Raw genomic sequence first — 20,832 nt, 5'->3', positions numbered from 1 at the left:
CTGGCTTTCAGGAGCCATCCCACAATGCTTCACACTGACAGTACAATTGATACAAGCGCTTGGGGTGAGGACACCACCAACACAAAGTTTTACAAAAACAATGCCTTAATAGTGTGAGAACTAAGCTGGACAAATGCAGTTACAGCTGCGGAACAGATACTTCTTTAGAGACCATCCGTTGGGATCTCTGCTTCAAGCACCAAAAACTCATGCTATTTATGTCTTTGATGTTCCAAGTTATTGTCATATATTTACCATGTGTTTCAAGGATTAACTGTGTTTCTATTGACTGCAGCTGGAATCTATTAATTTAACAGCTAAGAATTCAAACTCAGCCATTGATTAGTGCCAGAAGACTTACACCACTCTGGCTACATGAGGGACTCATTTAATATTGAAGATATACTTCAAGGTAGACTTTCTGCACACTCTGCCCTATGTCTGTGTATTCATCTGAGTGACAATAAAAGTATTCATTTAAGTGACTGATTAATAGTGTAATTACCTGTATACAATTGTAAAAGGGGGATGTGACAGAGCACATAGAGTATGAATAACAGATTTGCATGTGTGTATAAGGGGAGTCAATAACTGAAACCATGCAAGTAATGACATATCCAGACCTTTTGTTCCACCAGGAATTTTACTCTTCCTCTATCTCCTCATTGCGACATTTCCATGGAAGGTTAATCTTTACAAAATTGACCCCTTCAGTTATCTCACACATTAAATCAAACATCCAGAGCTCTGTTGAGCCCTTATGATGCTTGCCTCCATCCAAAGAAGGCCCAACCTCAATGCTAACCTTTTCCGCAACTCTTAGTGGTACTAACTCATGTAGCCTTTGCACTCTGTGAGAGCAATGGTTTAAAGGTGATGTCCCCTGCGCACTGCAGCTGTGGCTCACTCCATCGTGACCTCTGTATGGAAGAGGGGGCCATGGAGTCTTATGAATTAACTTGGAGAAGCACCGATTGAGTGCTTATAGATTCCAGAGTTTTATTGTGAGCTGCAAGCTAATGAAAACACCACTGTGCATTTTTGGATAGAATTTGCACAGCCAGAACCACTTGAGAGCAGATCTGTTCACTGCTGCTTATATTTCAGACCAACAGGTTCATCTTGGTGCCAAAACTATCACAAAGCTGAATATTAGGCCTTTCCTATATTCAAATACAGTATGCAGTTTAGCAGATGCAGTCTTGTTTTCCAGTAGCAGTGCTAGAGCAAGTGTCTTCATAGAATCAACTATCACAATACATGAAGTTTGCTTTTATTGTTTGTCTAATAACTGCCATTTGCATTTTGCTCAGATTATAAATTTTACAGCTACCTGCTGAAGTACTGCTATTATTTAATGAATTAGCAACAACAATATTGTAAGAGCAACCAGTTTTTAATATGGGTAACAGACGGTAGCAGGGAAGTTATTTGAAAAACAATATTACAAAACTTTACTTATGGAAAGCTAGAGGGCTTAGATAACTGCTAATGGAGAACACACCTTCAAATTTTCATCATTAGCTCAGACTTGCTCTGGTTGGTAGAGGCTGAAGTAGTTGTAAACAGGCACTTGCACTGGCTAAGTACCAATGTCAAAAAGATAGATGACTAGGACGCTGGAAATTGATGCCCTTGAACAACTAGTGGAATTTGTATAATGTGACTTGTGTGTCTATTTTCATGCTTTAGGAGGCAAAGTTAAGTTTGGGTAGGCAGAGAAGCAACATGTACGATATGAAACCCTATTATCCTCAAATATTCTTCACACTAAGGGTCACATTATAAGTTCATGATAGATCCACAGGCCTGAGGTACCCAGGATAGCGATAGTTCAGCTATTTTACAATGGGTCAAATCCTTTCCTTCCTCCAAGTTTGAGTGAACAGGCTGTGATGGGCTGAACCCCAACCACAGAAATGCCCTTTGAAGGGCAGAATCCCACCGTGAGGGCTACAATCTTCCTAAAGAGAAGGTGAACAAGTAGTTTTGCAATCCACTGGCTACAACCCTAATCAATCTCCAATAACCTTCCATACCATCTTGGATGGAGCCCAGTTCTATGGCACAAAGAGCCAAAACCATTGGTATTGGCCTCCTGCATCCTGCCCCTTTCAAAGTAGGTAGCACTTCCCTTGTTTTACACACTGTATAGTGAGACCTTAGTATCCACAGAGCAGGAGACCAGATTTATATGCATTGAAATATTTCATATACTGTAATAATCTGACCACCAAGCAAATCCAGATATGAAAGCCTCTAACCTTCATTCACCTTAAGTATTGCATATCCTATAATACAAAAGTAATGCTTGTGTGAAAAAGTAAGCTGCGAACTACAAGCTGTTTGGTAGTTTTCTCTCAGAATATGACCTAGGTTCCAATTGTGATATCAGGAAGTGCATCTGTTAGGTTAGCTATATAGTGGGGCTACCTTCAGTTCTTGTGTACAGACAAGTTCTAATTCTATATTCCAGAGGTAGAAGGCAGCTGCAATACTGCATAGGGTGGGCTTAAAAGAAGTTACCAGCTAATTTTCTTGTGTGCTGTAAGAAGTGGAAGCGGTTGGATCTTAAGCAATCCATATGCTAGACATGCCAACCATTGCAACACACTGATGATCACTGCTGGTGTTCTTTACAAGATGAACATTCAAAGAGGTTCAGATACCAAGTTATGCCAGGATTTCATGTATCACATATAGTATAATATGAAAACAAAGAAGCAGCTAAATGAAATTTATTCAAGATGGCAACACTGAATATCCTGTACATAGAGTATTCAACAAAGACTTTCTGAGCAATCCCAAGCAACTGAAGGCTTCCATGGTGACTTATGCTACAAAATAAATATTGTGTAGCATCTTTCTGCTTACTCAAGATCCTCTTTTTCTGGAGATGCAACGTGATGAAGCATTTACTGCATACCGGACATTGCAAGCATAATCCAAAACAATGTTCAAGGGCAGAAAGTGACTATTGATATATTTAGGTCCACTTTAATTCACAAAAGCAAGGAAATTCAGAATAAGGTTAAAGAACTGGACAGACACAAAAAACACATTCCCTTTTTTTCTTACAAGAGACTTCATTTTTTGGCTTCCAGGAAAGGGCTGAATAATTTCATTGTAATCCCATGACATTCTCATAGCAAGTTTTAATGACGTGACATGGAAAATCTGAGATTTGTAGACACTGAGACAAGAAACAATATTGTTAAAATTATGTCTCTAATCAGAGAAACTGGATATGGATAATCCAAGTTATGGAAGAAGCCAAGGAAGCAGAAAATTACCTTTGAACATTTAGTGCCAAGGCTACATTTTAAAAACAATCATTGCTGAGCCCAGAGTCTAATACTACGAAGAGTAGGTTGGTCAGGGTTCCCAGTAGAAAGGCCCAAAGAGCAGCAGTCTGCTGGGAAATGTAGGCCATTTGGCAATTCTGAGTTTTAGAGATGGGTTAAGTTTGGGAAGATTTGTTTTATTTTATTTTTTTTAACCAGACCTCCCTATGACTTGTATGTCTTAGATTTCTTTGAGAGCCTTGAGTAATAAATTACAACGTTTGTATGTATAAGAATTAAATCTTCAAGTGTGGGTTTACAATGTTATGCATTCATCTTGTGTACAAATACATCAGTGTGCATGTGCTAGTCAAAGTTAACACATGCCTGTATGTAACCATAAAGCCACCTCCATTGTGGTTACTGCTCCTTTCCACTCCACTTAACCAGTCTTACAAAAGCAGTCTGGATAAAATGCCTTATCAGAGAACTGTACAGCATAAGAAGGAAAGTGGCAAAAGAGGGTAAAGCCTTGCCAAAGGCTGGGACAGAAATGATATCTGGAAGCATTTCTGGAAGAAGACACTGAAAAAGAATCAGAGGGTCCTGAGCTTTGTTGTTTTGGCATTGATAACGGTACTGAGAGCCAGCCACAGTTAGCAATAAAGCTTTATGTGCTGTGCCATGATTTCTCCTGTGTCACTAAGGGTTTGATTTTGGGTGTAATGGGGTGCTGGGTGCTCCCCTTGGGTCATTGCCAGCTAGTGCTTTCCTATAAAAAGGCTATATTCTAAAACAGGTTTCAAGGAAATGCATAGTGCTCATGAGAGATGCCAAATTAAAAGATCCTATTGTCTCCAGCTGTCAGTTATGCACAGGACTCTTTAACAGCATGGGCAATTCCAGTAGAAGTTTCTCCACCTTGCCTTGCTAATGAGGCTCAGCTCCCTTGGAGATGCCCCTTCTAGGATATACAGGGTAATTCAGTCTCCATTCCCACAGAGCCCTTGCCAAGTTTATCACTGGGCCATAATCAGAACACCCATCACCCACAGGAACTTTTGTTCCAACATTCTTACCTTATTGGGGACCACTGTGCAGTAATCTTTGCACTTTGAATCAATTCTTCAATCCCAAAATTAGAGGAAAAAAAGATGGCTTCAACCATAACAGAAACAACTCAGAAGACTCCACAGATAACCAAAACCAAATCCTCCTGGCAAAAACTTTGTTTATGTAAATTGTCCTAATGTGTGATACAGCATGGCCAGAGGGCAGCAGGAGAGTGGTTTTTTTTTTTGTTTGGAAGCAGAAAGGAGCCTTATTCCCTATAGAGGGAAGAAAGTTTGCTATAGATTAATTAAAGCACCAGAAGCCAGTCAGCTGATAACCCTCCCCTGCTTCAATCACACAAGGGAAGGAGTTGAAGCAGAGTGGATTGGTGTTAGAGCAGATTGGAAGGAAGCAGGGGAGAGTTTGGAGAAGTGCTGTAGTGGGCTAAGACCACCAAGACCCTAGGTAAAAGGACACCAGGTTGGTGCAGAGGGAGGGCATGAAGCCCCACAAGGTGAAGGGCAGGAGAGGGAAGTAGCCCAGGGGAAGGAACTGCTAGTTCAAGCAGTTTACCACTATCCCTAGGGCCCCTGGGCTGGGACCTGGAGTAGAGGGTGGGCCTGGGTCCCCCCCCTCTAGGACACTAGTGGGGCAGTTAATACCCCAGTTCAGGGGTGAGAAATATTGCTCTGAATCCTCCCCAAGAAGAGAAAGCATGAGACCCATCAAAGTAGTGCTGGCAATTTGCCACATATGTTAGAGTATAACTCCAGTATCAAAGTAAGTGACTGGAGCATAAAATGGTTCTTGATTAATGACAGTTCATTCACTTTTCATAGGAATGGGGAGCTTGGTTAGTCTTATTATTTACTAGGGAACAAAGTATAACAAGCGGCCAAGTTTTCAAACATGAATGTCTACAGATTGGTGCAGGCGCCTAACTAAAAGGGGCATGATGGCTCAGCATTTAGATACCTTAATATGAATTTAAGAGGGTGCCCTCACTTGCAAATTCAGACCAGTACACAACCTTTTTAACATTTTAAATGTAACTTGTATCTCTTACCAAAAGAGTTCTCCTGGTTGATTTTTTTTCTTTTGCAATGCCAGAAATATCAAATACTCAGTTTTTGCTGGATGACCTTGCAATTATCTTTAGAGAACCTGAATAGTGGACTCCCACAAGGCTATGCCCTTAACTGTAGATAATTTAAGTCAGAATCTTTCCCTTCAGGGGGAGGAAGGGAGCTGAAGTACAATTTAGCCTTCTGAGAAATTACTATTTAGGTCCTCCAAAAATCTTGCTAAAGTTCTCCAGGAGAGAGAGGACCCATCATCTCCCATGTTAAAAGCAAGCAGAAAACATTTTATTTTGAAGAAACCATTCAAGACTCTGCAAAAAGCAGCAAGTTAAACGTTCAGCTGGCAGTCCTGTGCAACTGGTTTTGCATAAACACTAGTTTATCTTAGTACCTCTTTTCAGGGAACATGCAGGATAACTTAATAACCAGTGTTGCCCTTCTAACTTTTCTGAAGCAAGTATCTAGAATATGTTGCCTATTGCTGTAATTATGACAACATACATAAGAGGATACCCTTATGTATCTGCAGACTGAAATTGCAGGAGTTCAGTAGAATATTTAATATTTAAATTGCCAGAGATAATTGCATGCTGTTTAAATTTCACTAGCATGAAAAGGATGTATACTAATCACCTTTAATTGCTATGTGCTGAAAGAGGACAGTTAGCATTGTTAATAGGTTTGTTTCATTTTTAATTGTGTTCTAGATTGGGCTTCCTCTCAAATTAAACCTCCCCCTCAGAACCAGGTGTGAGCAGGGAGATACTGCCACTGAATAGTTCGTGGATAAACAATGCAATTTGACTCAGAAGATGACTCAGTTTCAACTAGAGAGGGAGCATTTCTAAATAAGGCTAAGTGATTTGTGAAGTCAAGGAAGTACAGGTTTGGGGAGAAAGATTTTGGTCCTTATAGAAAGTGGATCTTCACTAGCCAGATGCTAACAGAACCTCAACTGTACTGTTTAGTTCATTGTAACTTTGTTTAGAGAGTTGACTTTTAATAAGGAAAAAAAGGATTGTGTGATTATTGAAAGAGGAAAATTTTAAATTTATTATTAAAGAAGCTTGCTTAAACCTTGTTCTCTACTGCCCAGAATGTTGCAGAGAACTGTAAAGCCCCGACTCTTCATGACCAAGAGCTGGTCAGGGAAGTGCATGTTCAGAAGGACAGCAGAGCTGAGAGAGCAATTTAGAGTGAAGCAAGTAAGCATAGTCCCCCAGACAGTCCCCCCAAGGAACTCAACAGCAATGAAGACAGTGCTTAATTTGTAATGAAAGAGGTGCCAGGGCTCAAGCAATTTTTTACATTCATAACTAGTGCAGCAAGCTCAGAGGTGCCAGGGCTATGAACTGCGAAGCCTAGAGATTTCAGTCTCAGCCCTGGCACAAATTAAGCACTGAGTGAAGGAGAACAGATACAAGTGTGAGGAAGGGTGGTGAAGGAGTCAGAATTAGAGGAAAAAGGTAGAGTTAACAACAGAAGACCACATTATCAATAGGTGGCTCAAAGAGGAAGGTTGGTCCAGTGGTTAGGGTACCAGCCTCAACCTCAAAAGACCCAGGTTCAATCACTTAACCTCCATACTGCAGCTTCTCAGCTGTAAACTGGGGATAACAGCACTTCCCTACCTCACAGGGGTGTTGTGAGGGTAAATACTTCAAACATTGTGAGGTGTTCAGATATTGTGGCTATGTTGGAAAAGTCTACACAGTGAACTGCAGCAAGTCTCAGAGCCTCCCTAGACAGACTTGAGCTGTGGTGCTAAATATAGCTGTGTAGATGTTGTGGCTTGGAGTCTGATGCCTAGAGAGCAGAGTGGACTTCAGAGAGCAACAAACATCCACACAGCTCTTTTGTGCAAGCCCCACAAGACTAAATCTGCTGACCCTGAGTCTGAGACACACTGCCACTCACTGTGTCTATGTACCCAGCAGTATCTGTGGAAGATAGAGGGAAAGGAGGCCTCTGAGAGCCTTACTAGCACTATCCCGTTACTGATGTACACCAAGTCTGTTTAATGTGATAAACCTAGCTAATATAATAGGCCAGCAAAACTACCAAACAGGAGTGTATTTATGACCATGATTTTCTGCAACCATGGGTAAAGCAGCTGTACAAACCCTGCAAACAATTCCATTAATCTAGCGTTTGAACTGAAATGAAAGCAGGACTAATTGGTGGAAATTGGTACCACAATTCCCTACAAACAACTCACGGTTGTGCAGCATTATACACAGCCACCCAATTACATTAGCCACTGAACCCTAAATGTTATGTTTCTATAGGGCCTGCTCCTGGGAGGAGCAGAGCACATCTAGCTTGCATTGTCTTTAAAGGAATCATCAAATTACATTTTGGTATATTGTGTTTGAAAAGTAGTGAATGGTCACATAAAGACTATCAAACTTCAAAGATTATGATGCTCCCTACGAACAAAGGGTAGAAATAGGATTGCATATTTAGTTTTAGTATTGGTTGACTTTGAAAGAATGTTTACTATGTAAATTTACCCTTGCATTAAATTTCCTAAAAGCACCAAATGATTGTAAGGTAGTTGATTGTACACCTCAAGACCAGTCCTGAGCTTTCTTGCAAAACCTATAACCATCATGAAGAGAAAACTTCTCTTTTTAAACTCTGCAAGAACACAGATTAAGACCCCAGTTTTCTAGTAAGCTCCATATAGGAGACCCCTGCACATGTGCATACACTGAGTCCATCTGACCTCACCATGAACGAAAATAAATTACCAACTTAAAACATAAGGAGATTCTGCCACCTGAAATTGACTCAGCACTTGGGTGTGGAGCTTTGGCTTCTTAGAAGTAATCTCCTCTTCTGTCCCTCCAGCAGTCCTTCTTGTAGCACTTCCTCTGAGCACCTGTACAAGGAGAAAGCCAAGCTGAGTTAACCCTCTGGGTACCAAAGACACACCAGTGCTACCACACTTTATCACACTTGTGGATAGAAACAGATTTCTTGAACTCTATGTGGATATGAGTTATAGGGCAGATTTTCAAAAGAGCTCAGAATCCAATAGCTCCCACTGAGAACAAACATTACCAAACTCTTTGGAAAGGCCAGCCCTAATTGTGGGTGCAGTGCTTCCCAAAGCCTGAGTCACCTATAATAATTTATAGCCAGATCCTGCAACTGAATCTGCCCATTCAGATCCTTGTCAGACTAAGGCCTTTCTGTCATAACTAGCATCATACCCTACACAGTTATAAGTAGTTACTATTTGGCAATTTCTGTTAACTGTCATTTCTTTTACAATAACCTACCATCATTTCAGTTACTCTAACCCACAGAAACATTAGACTCAAAGCAGTCTTTTAAGTAATGTGCCAACAAAAAGTTATTATACCCAGGCCCACTAACGGAGGGGATAAAGAGGGCAATTGCCCAGGGACCCAGGTGATTTAAAAGGACCTGAGGGCCCCCTGGCTGCCACTGCCAGCAGCACAGCAGGACTAAGGCAAGCTTCCTGCCCGCCCTTGCTCCGTGTGCTGCCTCCACCCCAAGCGCTGACTCCACAGCTCCCATTGGCTGGGAACTGTGGCCAACGGGAGCTGCAGGGGCTGTGCCTGTGGGCAGCAGCACGTGGAGACCCTCTGGGCCCGCTGCCTAGGAGCCACTGCCAGAGGGGTGTGCCGGTTGCTTTTGGGAGCTGCCTGAGGTAAGCACCAACCCCTTGACCCCCTCCTGCACCCCAACCCCAGCCTAGAGCCCACACCCAAACTACCTCCCAGAGCCTGACCCCCTCACCCTCTCCTGCGCTCCAATCCCCTACCCCAGCCTAGTGAAAGTGAGTGAGGGTGGGGGGGAAGCGATTGACAGAGGGAGGGGGAATGGAGGGAGCAGGAGGCGGGGCCTCGGAGAAGGGGCAGGAGGGGGCATGGTCGTGGGGAAGGAGCAGGACAATGATCTTTGTGTTTGCACGATGAGACAGTTGGCAACCCTACCAAGCGGGCGTGTGGAACCCCGGCTGTGCTAGAAGAGTGCGCCCAGCAGCGCAGCTGGTAGCTCCCTGGGCACCAGCCAGTGCAGGTGCAGCACCGCCCAAACGTCAGGCAGACCGCGTCCACGGCTTATGGGGGCCCCATTGACTGTTCTGCCCTGGGGTCCAGAATTGCTATCAGCAGGCCTGCTGATACTAGGAATTATTTTTGCCTAGAGTTTTTAGGTCAAAGTCAGACAGTTTTCATACATGAAACAGACATTTTTAAAGAACCACCTAGACTTAACTTTAAACAGATCATAGTACCCAACTGACTAGTAACTGGTTTTATTTTCATCCAGAATTTTCATGCAGCTAAAAAACACACTATGAGAATGTACCCTTTAAAAAACTGAGTTGCAGTTTAGCAGAGTCTGTTTTTTCCTTCTTTAGTCAAAATTTCTCCTTACTCGAAATGGCCAAAATTTGAGGGGTTAAAGCTACCTAATAGGATTGCAGGTGCTCATAGGCCATTTTTACTGGAGATCTCTACTACTTGAGGAGTAGATACTCCTTGCAAAGATAGCTGCCCTGTTTCCTTTTGTTTTCAAGAGGACTAAATCAAGTGGCTGCCTGCTAGGAAAATGGATGCTGTTTCACAAAAGCCATCCTACTTCTTAACCCTCATACCTACCAATGTGTGAAAATAATGTAAATGTTGCATATTGTGCCATAACTAACAGTGGCTCTTCAGTTTAAAAGCTGTTTTTAAAAAATTTCTTCACTGTGAATTAAGCTATTAAATATTGGAAAGGAGGAGTTCTATTATGTGTAAACAAATACCCCTTATATGGGTAATCAATAGGGTTTGTTCTCTAGCCAACCCTCTGGAAAGGGAGTGTTGACTAGTGGTTAGACTGCATAGCCACACGCATAGATTTGGTGGATTCCTTCTGACGCTTGAGGGGATGAAGCTGGGGTTCATCATGTCAAAGACATGAGTACTATTCTCAGCATTGCTAGAAATGATTTTATAAAGCTTGTTAACTAGTAAAATTGGGTGGCTGATATTTGACTGCTTCCTAAAGTAGGAGTATAAGGTACTGCTCAGCTTGTGTAGTAAAATTCATAGAAATATAAGAAGCAGGGAGAAGAAGAGATGAAATTTGAACTTGTGATCTCCTGCATTCCAGCCCAGTACAACTTCCACCAAGATAAAAGGTAGTTTGCTGGGGATATCACCCTCTTCCGCTTGGCCAAAACTGGAAGCGAGACTCAGCTGAACCACAGTACATTTAAGAGCTCTGCTTGCTCTGACACAGTGAGGCCACCCCTAGCAAAGGAGAGCCACAGCCTATGCGTCATAGACTTGTAAGGAAACTGTCAACCCCATGCACCTCAGCTCTGCTGTGGAGCAGCAACAGAGGTGCCTGCAAGAGAGATACTTACAAGCTCTAGTGCTGGGGGGTTCTCCAGCCTCTGAAGCTTTGGCAGAGGCTCCTCTATAATCTCAGGAGCTGTGGCACTTGACAGGAGCCCCATGCATGTAGACACTGTGCTGCTGGAGTGACAAACTGGCCTCCCTGCACATACAGTTACCCAACTCCTCTCCCCTTCCCAACTTCAACCATACCTTTCTCTCTCCATATCCCCCCAGGCCATAGAGAGGACAACATCTCTGTTCTCCACTCCCATGCATGTGATCCCATAGCCATCCTACACTAGCTGTGCTTAGGTAAAGGGGATTAAGGCTAGTTAAGTGTGACATCCCCAAGGAAAGCCCTGAAGAGCAAACATGTGACAGGATGCCTCAAACGCAACCATCTCTCACAGGACAATGCAAAGCCTTCATTACAACTTTGGCAATATCAGCACACATTCAGAGGTGACATGCACACAGGTTAAGTGTGCCATGCCTTTTTGAGGGAAATATGAGGTTGTAAATAAGGTTTTGTGTTCTACTTGGAGGGAGATTAATGTAGTGTGTAAAGTTTCCTTAGCAGCTGGAGACAGAGGGAAGATAAATGCAGTTTGTCAGTAGAAACATGCTCTTTAGGTACCATCGTAGGGCTAAGAAGTGCCCATAGCTTGCTATTCCCTTGTTATCTTGGGCTTGTGCTGAGGGGATGTCACACTGAGGCCTTGTCTTCACTGCTAAAAAAGGTACATCTTTTACCTCAGGGTAACTAATGTGTATGAACTATCCCAAGATAAAAAACAGTGAGACATGGCACTTTTTACCATGAGGTAACACACACCTTTATAAGCAGGGAAGACAAGGCCTTACACCCATGTAAATGAAGTGGGGGGGAGGGAGCCCACAGAATTAATATACATAATGTATACTTTAATTATGGACCCCACTAAGCTCCACCCATACTAATATCTATTTCCATAGAAACAGCATCTGTTATTATTTCAGCAAAATTCCCATGGGCCTCAGTTGGGGTTCTGACTGAATAAGGTCTGTAGGCATGAGCTCATAGTAACTAAGAACATATTTCAAAAGGAAAATAAAGCAGAAGGGATTTATGAAAATGACAAAAAATGAACAAAAAAGATTAGACTGACTCTAAATGGTACAAGCAAACTATGTGATGTTACTAGGTTTATTTCCACTTGTTTGGAATGATTGGCATAATTCCCTCTTGGCTCTACCTTCAGTGAAGAATATAAACATTAACTGATAACAGTAAAAATACACCAGACCAGGTTGTGAAGAGTGTGGGGAAAGATTGATATTGAGTCCATTAGCTAGAGACTACATAGCAGCTGATCTTTCATGCCATTTATCTTTACTCATGAGGAAAGGCAGGATAACTTAACTGTAGTTAAATCACTTAAAGTTACCCCTCACTTCCTCAAATATTGTACTACCATGTCATGTATTTTTACATGCTGATCCCATAGCAGTCTCTTGTCATAGGTTCTTTACCATTTGGGCAGCAAAATGGCTTTGTGCTATGAAAGGAGGAATGCTGAATTCTCTGTGAACAGTTTCATTCCCCCCCCACCCTTAAACTACAGAAAATGTGCCAAGTCTGTGTTGAATGGAATTCAGTGTAAATACATCTTTGAGGTATTATTGGATTTTAGAGTTTAGCCTTTAATCCAGAAACACAAATGACTAATTGTGCAATCTTCTTGTAGTGGTGTTAGTCCCAGGATATTAAGTGGAAAAGGTGTGTGAGGTAATATTTTATTGAATAAATTTCTGTTGGTGAAAGACAAGCTTCCAAGCTCTACAGAGCTCTTCTTTAGGTCTGGGACAAGGCTGGGAAAGGAAATAGTGTCACAGCTAAATACAAGGTGAAACAGATTGTTAAGCATAAGAAGTTAACACATGTTGCAAGAAACCATTCAAAATAAAGGGGGCAATTAACACCCCTGCAATCAGAAGACAAAGGAGAATTAGTGGGTTATATATTGTAATGAGTTTCAGAGTGGTAGCCATGTTAGTCTGTATCAGCAAAAGCAGAGTCCTTGTGGTACCTTAGACTAAAATTTATTTGGGCATAAGCTTTCGTGGGCTAAAACCCACTTCATCAGATGGTTCTAGCCCATGAAAGCTTATGCCCAGATAAATGTTAGTCTCAGCTGAGACCATGATTAGAAGAGTTATGAATTTAAGCTCCCAGGCTCATCTTTTCAAGGTGTTATAATTGTACAGTATCAAACTTTGATAAAGGATGAGGATGGATTTTGTGGAGGAAAATGTTTAATTATCAGAAGCATTCCCTGTGCCTAGTACAGTAGTAGATTGCTGAAAGAGCTTACATCTCTTAGGTTAGGGAGGAAATTTCAACCAGTAATTTGCATCAAATTAACTTTGGTCTCACTTTTAGCCAGGCAAGCATGCCACTCTCTCTTTATCAACTGCCCTCTGGTGGAAGACAGCAAATTAGAAAGAGGAATCACTATACCATGGCACACAATGGCCAACACATGTTTCTAACTGATGATAAACTGAGTAAAGGAGTGTTTGTTATAGACAGTGCCACTTGCAACTAACATGGTGCTTAGTAAATTAGGAGGAAAGAACTATGAAATTCTTCAGTATGGATTTAGAAATAGCTCTTGATCTGGCTAATAGCACCCAGGGTCTCTACAGCTGGCTGTGTAACATTTACAGGGCAACAATAGAAAATGTTTTACATTGTCAGGTGTTTGACCTGTAACTTAACTAACTTTTGACAGTTGCTCCATTTTACATCCTTTCCAATAGTGTTTCAAAAGAGGTGTCATATGACCTTTCAAAAGGCAGTTGGGAACACACTAAAGCATTGGTCTTGTACACTTCCATGCAAAAGACCTAGATTGATTTCTAGGTCTGTTTTTTTGCTTGCCAGTTCAACAAAGCAGGGGCCTGGGGCCTCACAGGGGTACCTTATTCAACCTCTGGCTGAGGGAGCATCTGCCTGACTGCAGGGGTTGCTGTGGTGCAAAGGAGCGATCCCGATAGGCTCCAGAGGTAGTTGCATCTAGCTCTGCTCAGCCAAAACTATGGGATCTTGAAGAGGAAAGATGGACTATTGTTTGAGGACACCAATTAAAAAAAAATTGACTTTCACAACATTGCAGCTATTTTCAACACTAACAAATAGCTTAGGGCAGTGGTTCTCAAATTGAGAATGAGAGCCCCAAAGTGGGTTGTGACCCTGTTTTAAGGGGTTGCAAAGGCTGGAGTTAGATGTGCCTGGGCCTGGGGCCAGAGCCAAAACCCTTGGCCATCAGCTTTGGCCCACCTGCCTGAGGCAGGCTTAGGGTTCAGTCCCAGCTTCTGGAGTCGAATTTTTGTTGTCAGAAGTGCAATGAAGTTTGAGAACCCCTGGCTTAGGGTAAATTAGCATTTCAGTCTAATTTCTGAAATTAGATAAATGCCCTCCTTTTTCAGGAAGTGTATGTCCAAGACTTGCAAATATTAAGAGACAAATATTTGCACTGATTGAATGAAATGCCTTTATGGGAAACAGAGCAGCTCTTTTTGTAATTAAATTGTAAAAGAGTAGGATTCTTCCTGTTGCCTTCTCCTTCATTTTGGCAACAATCTGGTACTTTTCCACACTTTTTGGACAGGTTAATTTGTAGCTTTTCTAATTAATTAGACCCATCCTGCCAGAGAACAAACAGCTGGAAAATAGGTTTCAGAGTGGTAGCCATGTTAGTCTGTATCAGAAAAAAAAAAAAAGAGAAAGTGTAGTTGTGGCACCTTAGAGACTAACAAATGTCTTTGTGCATAAGCTTTTGTGAGCTAAAACCCACTTCATCAGATGCATGCAGTGGAAAATACAGTAGGAAGATATATACACAGAACATGAAAAAATGGGTATTGCCACACCAACTGTAATGAGACCAGTCAATTATCAGCAGGAGAGAAACTTTTGTAGTGATCATCAGGATGGTCCATTTCAAACAGTTGACAAGGTGGTGAGAAATAGTAGGGGGAAAAATAGCATGGGAAAAGAGTTTTTACTTTTTGTGATGACCCATCCACTGCCAGTCTTTCTTCAAGCCTAATTGAATGGTGTCTAGTTTGCAAATTAATTTCAATTCTGCAGTTTCTTGTTGGAGTCTGTTTTTGAAGTTTTTTTGTTGGAGAACTGTGACTTAGGTCTGAAATTGAGTGACCAGGGAGGTTGAAGTGTTCTCCGACTGGTTTTTGAAGGTTATAATTCCTGATCTGATTTGTGTCCATTTATTCTTTTGCATAGAGATTGTCCGGTTTGGTCAATGTACATGGCAGAGGGACAATGTTGGCACATAATCAAAAAGGCTGACAAAGGAGGAGCTGTAGTCATCATGAATAGGTTGGAATATGAACGAGAGGCTGCTAGGCAGCTCTCCAACACCACATTCAACAGGCCATTAACCTCTGATACCACTGTGGGTTACCAAAAGAAACACCATTTGCTCAAGAAACTCCCTGAAAAAGCACAGGAACAAATCTGCACAGACACACCCCTAGAACCACAACCAGGGGTATTCTATCTGCTACCCAAGATCCGTAAACCTGGAAATCCTGGATGCCCTATCATCTCAGGCATTGGCACCATGACAGCAGGATTGTCTGGTTATGTAGACTCCCTCCTCAGGCCCTATGCTACCAGCACTCCTAGCTATCTTCGAGACACCACGGACTTCCTGAGGAAACTACAATCCATTGGTGATCTTTCAGAAAAGACCATCGTGGCCACTGTAGATGTAGAAGCCCTCTACACCAACATTCCACACAAAGATGGACTACAAGCAGTCAGGAACAGTATCCCCGATAATGTCAAGGCAAACCTGGTGGCTGAACTTTGTCCCCAAATGTGAAATAGTTGTGGGTGAGGACAAAGTCACAATGTATACCTTCAAATCAGTGGCACTGCTATGGGTAACCACATGGCCCCACAGCATGCCAATTTTTTTGGCTCTTGTCCACTAACGCCCCCACTCTACTTGCGCTATATTTATGACATCTTCATCATCTGGACCCATGGAAAAGAAGCCCTTGAGGAATTCCACCATGATTTCAACCATTTCCATCCCACCATCAACCTCAGCCTGAACCAGTCCAGACAAGAGATCCACTTCCTGGACACTACAGTGCTAATAAGCGATGGCCATATAACCACCACCCTATACCAGAAACCTACTGACTGCTATACTTAACTACATGCCTCCAGCTTTCATCCAGACCACACCATGTGATCCATTGTCTACAGCCAAGCTCTACAATACAACCGCATTTGCTCCAACCCCTCAGACACAGAGACAAACACCTACAAGATCTCTATCAAGCATTCTTACAACTATAATACCCACCTGCGGAAGTGAAGAAAGATTGAGAGAGCCAGAAGAGTACCCAGAAGTCACCTCCTCCAGGACAGGCCCAACAAAGAAAGTAACAGAACACCACTAGCACCTTCAGCCCCCAACTAAAACCTCTCCAGTGCATCAAGGATCTACAACCTATTCTGAAGGACGATCCCTCACTCACAGATCTTGGGAGACAGGCCAGTCCTCGCTTACAGACAGCCCTCCAACCTGAAGCAACACACTCACCAGCAACCACACGACAAAAACGCTAACCCAGGAACCTATCCTTGCAACAAAGCCTGTTGCCAACTGTGCCCACATATCTATTTGGGGACATCATAGGGCCTAATCACATCAGCCACACTATCAGAGGCTCGTTCACATGCACATCTACCAATGTGATATGCCATCCATGTGCCAATGCCCCTCTGCCATGTATATTGGCCAAACCGGACAATCTCTACGCAAAAGAATAAATGGACACAAATCAGACATCAAGAATTATAACCCTCAAAAACCAGTCAGAACGCTTCAACCTCCCTGGTCACTCAATTTCAGACCTAAGTCACAATTCTCCAACAAAAAAACTTCAAAACCAGACTCCAACAAGAAACTACAGAACTGGAATTAATTTGCAAGCTGGACACCATTCAATTAGGCTTGTATAAAGACTGGCAGTGAATGGGTCATTATACAAAGTAAAAATTTTTCCCCTACTGTTACTCACACCTTCTTGTGAACTGTTTTGAAATGGGCCATCCTGATTATCACGACAAAAGTTGTTTTTAATCCTGCTGATAATAGCCCAACATAATTGGCTGGTCTCGTTACAGTTGGTATGGCAATACCCATTTTTTCATGTTCTGTGTATATATCTATCATTCTACTGTATTTTCCACTGCATGCATCCGATGAAGTGGGTTTTAGCTCTCAAAAGCTCATGCCCAAATAAATGTTAGTCTAAGGTGCCACAAGTACTCCTTGTTTTTTTTAGCTGGAAAATAGTTCCTCTAAAAAATGTGAATGTCACAAATGAACATGAAAATATTTTTGTGATTGAAATTTTCACAGAATAGAGCACCCTAACAGTTAAATGAGCAGCTCAGATCCACATTCTTGGACCAGCTTTCAAGATACTTGAAATCACAGGATACCATACTTCTGAAGGAACTACCTGTTGTATCACAAAGAGCCAAAGATGCAGCAGCAAAGCAGTTCCTAAGCTATGTTCTGTAGAAGAAAACTTCATAATCCAAAAAGCAAAAACCACAACTTGGAGACATTTGCTTGAAGAATCTATCCTGGACATAACTTGTCAGCTCCTCTGTCCATCACACCTATAAATCCTCACATTCTCAATCATGTCCTGTCTGCTGGCAGCAATCATATAGTTTGAAACAGAACTAGTGAATACACACTTATTTAATTTCACCAGTGTAAAGATCAGAGTCACAGAATTCAGAAGCACAAAGGTATTGGATTTCAGAAAATCTTGAAGATTTAAGAAATCTACATAAGATTCAATGGGAGGAAGTAGCCAAATAGTGTACAGGAAGGAAGGAGGCTGGGAAATGCTGAAAGACTACAGGTTTTTATGACCAGGAAGAATGCAAAGGACAAGAAATGGCAAGCGTGGTTTCAAGCAGGACTGCTCAGATATGATAAAAACAAAACCAAAAAAATCCTCTGTATTGCAAATGGAAAATGAGGAAGGCAGATCATCAAAAATACATACTCAATTAAGGTTTGCAGGAAAAGTTAAGGGCCGCATGAAAGCGCAATGAGTTAATGTTAGCCAGAAGGCTGGGGAAAGAAATATAGCAGGGATAAAGAAAGGACCAAAGGGATCATCTGTAAATGGAGGCAGATGGAATTAACAACTCAAATGGCAGACACACTGAAGTCCTTGTTTCAACAAGAAAAATAAAGGAAAGTAGCAACACTTAGGAAGCAAGGATGACAAAACAGCTAGTTATAAAGATCTGGAAGGGGAATTTTAGAAAACTTGAATAGCTACAAGGCTGTTGGCCCAATATTATGCACCTTAAGGGGTTGGAATTAGCAAGAATTAACTTACTGTGCCAATTTCAGTCATTTCTGAAGAGTCATGGGAAGTACCAGAAAACTAAAAAGCCAATGTTGTACTGATCTTTTAACGAGGGAAATATGACAAGGCAATTAACAGCTGTACAAGTCTTCTATATTTGGTGAAATAGATACAGAGAAAACAATCCCTAAACAGCTACAGGATAATGGAACCATGAGCAATAAGTGTTTACAAAGAACAGTCCTTTGTTTACAAAGAACAGTGCTAGACTAATGCTTTTTTATACAATTACAAAACTAGTGGATGAAGGAAAAGTGGTAATGTGATATCTGGATTTTAGTAAACAATTAGATATAGGGTCTCTTGAAATCTCACACCTAATTAAAGTTAGCTGGTATACATAAATGCTGTCAAGGGGCTTGGAAACTGACTCAGGAACTGGAAACAAAGGTTTATGATAAATGCTAAAGTATGATTTGAAAGGAAGTATCTAGGGAACACTTCTGCACTTGTAGAAGGATAACCTAACGGGTCTTCTTCCATCCCTTTGAACTATGGTTCTAGGATAAGCCAGAGGGAAGTCCTAATTGCTGTCATCTCAGAGGCTGGAATCAGGGATTTTAAAATTTGCTTCCACACATCATAGTCTTAGAAAATATTTTTTAAGATTCCCAAAACTTTAATGAATCTTAGAAGGAAAAAATGCTGCAATATCAGCCCCTAGTTATATTCATTCTTCTCAAAGATAAGAGGCCATGTTATTTCCTCCTGCTCCATGTGCTTGCACTAGTCAGGCTATGAAAATTAGCTGGAATTTGTCTCTAACTGGCTAGCTGAGAATTCCCCAGCATCAGGGAACTCTCAAATTGTATTTAACAATCTCCTACTGTGACAGAGCTCTGTCCTTGCCTCTGTGGGTCCCACATTTCCTGACAGATTTCGCTAGCCTCAGAGGCTCACTGTGACCTTCCACATAACCCTTCTTTTTCTTGGACAAGGGTCACAGTCTACTGAGCCATTTTCATCATAAGCCAGCAAGGGAGGTGAGGAGAAGTTATCCTTCCTTGCGCAGTCTCTGTTGTCTCCCAGTCTCAGTGATTAATCAGGGGCAAAGGTGGGGGGGGAGCCCAGGCCCACCCTCTACTCCAGGCTCCAGCCCAGGGACCCTATTAGTATCAGCTATGGTAGCTGACCTTTTAGAAACATGACATGTACAATTCTCTGGGCTACTTCCCCCCCAGCAGCCCTCACTTCCTCAAGCTCCACTTCACCCTTACCTCCGGGCCTCCTTCCTTGTGCCTGATATGGTGTGTACTACTCAACCTCTCCAACAGCACAACTTCCTGACACACACCTGACTGGCTGGGAGGCTTTTAACTAGTTTCAGCCGGCCCCTGATTGGCTTCAGGGGTCCCAATCAACCTAGCCTTCTCCCTGCCTTCTGGAAAGTTCTTAATTGGCCCCAGGTGTCATAATTGACCTGGAGCAGCTGCCATTTCACTTAATCTGGTCCTAGGGATTTGTTAAGCCTGGAGCTAATATATCTATTTCCCACTACTTTTCTGTAGCCATCTGGCTTTACCCTGTCACACTACACAAACTGTGGCCTCCTAGACATAGGGACAGAGAGGAGCATACTTGCACATTGCCAATTCAACTGGCATTTGGGCCCTTGATGACCATAACCAGCTGTTGCTCTTATGTTGGAGCAGCTTGAGACTCAGGGAACTGAACTGGCACCCTGATTGTACCTCCTACTATGCTGAGCAAATCTCAACACGTAAGATAATGGTAGGGATTCATGAATCTCCACATAAAATTGTTTGCCTTTCTGACGCATCCATGGCTCTAGTATTAGAGCAGTCTAATTTTGTTAATTGATTACCTGATACTATGTTTTTGTAAGTACATGTTCTTTTTTGCTGCCTTCCTCCTTTTTATTAATATTTTGGGTTTCCTTTCCTCTTCTGCGTTCTGGATTTTATAGGTGGGATTGCAACAAATTTGATAGTTTTTATGATTCAAGATTTGTACAAAAATTTATTTTCTTTGGTACTGGCTTGCCCACTAGATTCCATATCAGCATTGGTAATTATATATTTAGGCAGCATAAAAAGTATGAACGTATATTTTGTTGGATTTAGACTATTAAATGTATTGATTTCAAATGCAAGAGGAGCCATTTTATATAAATGGTATTTAAGTAAACTGCTGAAACTGTTTAATTCTGAAGCCTCTGCTAACACCTTTCCTGTCTGTGATGGGGTTTAACTCATCAACTGCAAGGCAAGGGAAAGAACCTCAATTAATCATGCACCACACCATGGGGGGTGATTACCAAATTGCTTCCTGGCCAGGGGAGGCGGAACTAGGCTTTATAAGGAGCTGAGGGAACTCAGCTGAATGGAGAATACCTATAAGAGAGAAGGTAGGTGTTCCTGAGCTCTCTGGAAAGGGTTTAAGGCATCCTGTGATGTACCCAGGATATAACCTGGACTAAGGAACAGCTCTGTCACCTCAGCTCTCTAATCTGGGGTGTCTTTTACACTTCTTTGCTGTGAAAGCAATCACTCCTGGTCTGCTATCACGCAGTCTCCAACACATAAGTTACACCCTGTTATA

General features: G+C 42.0%; 1 protein-coding gene across 1 annotated transcript in view; it reads right to left on the bottom strand.

The window, feature by feature from the left end:
• The window catches only part of ARHGEF4 (Rho guanine nucleotide exchange factor 4), a 331,159-nt gene that overhangs the window by 265,891 nt on the left and 44,436 nt on the right, over nt 1-20,832 (bottom strand). The window contains 1 exon segment of the mRNA XM_073360097.2: nt 8,202-8,303. Coding sequence (XP_073216198.2) covers nt 8,202-8,303 — 102 coding nt within the window.

Source organism: Lepidochelys kempii, chromosome 9, assembly GCF_965140285.1.
Source record: "Lepidochelys kempii isolate rLepKem1 chromosome 9, rLepKem1.hap1, whole genome shotgun sequence".
Classification (NCBI taxonomy): domain Eukaryota; kingdom Metazoa; phylum Chordata; order Testudines; family Cheloniidae; genus Lepidochelys; species Lepidochelys kempii.
This window is presented reverse-complemented; position numbering and strand designations above follow the sequence as displayed.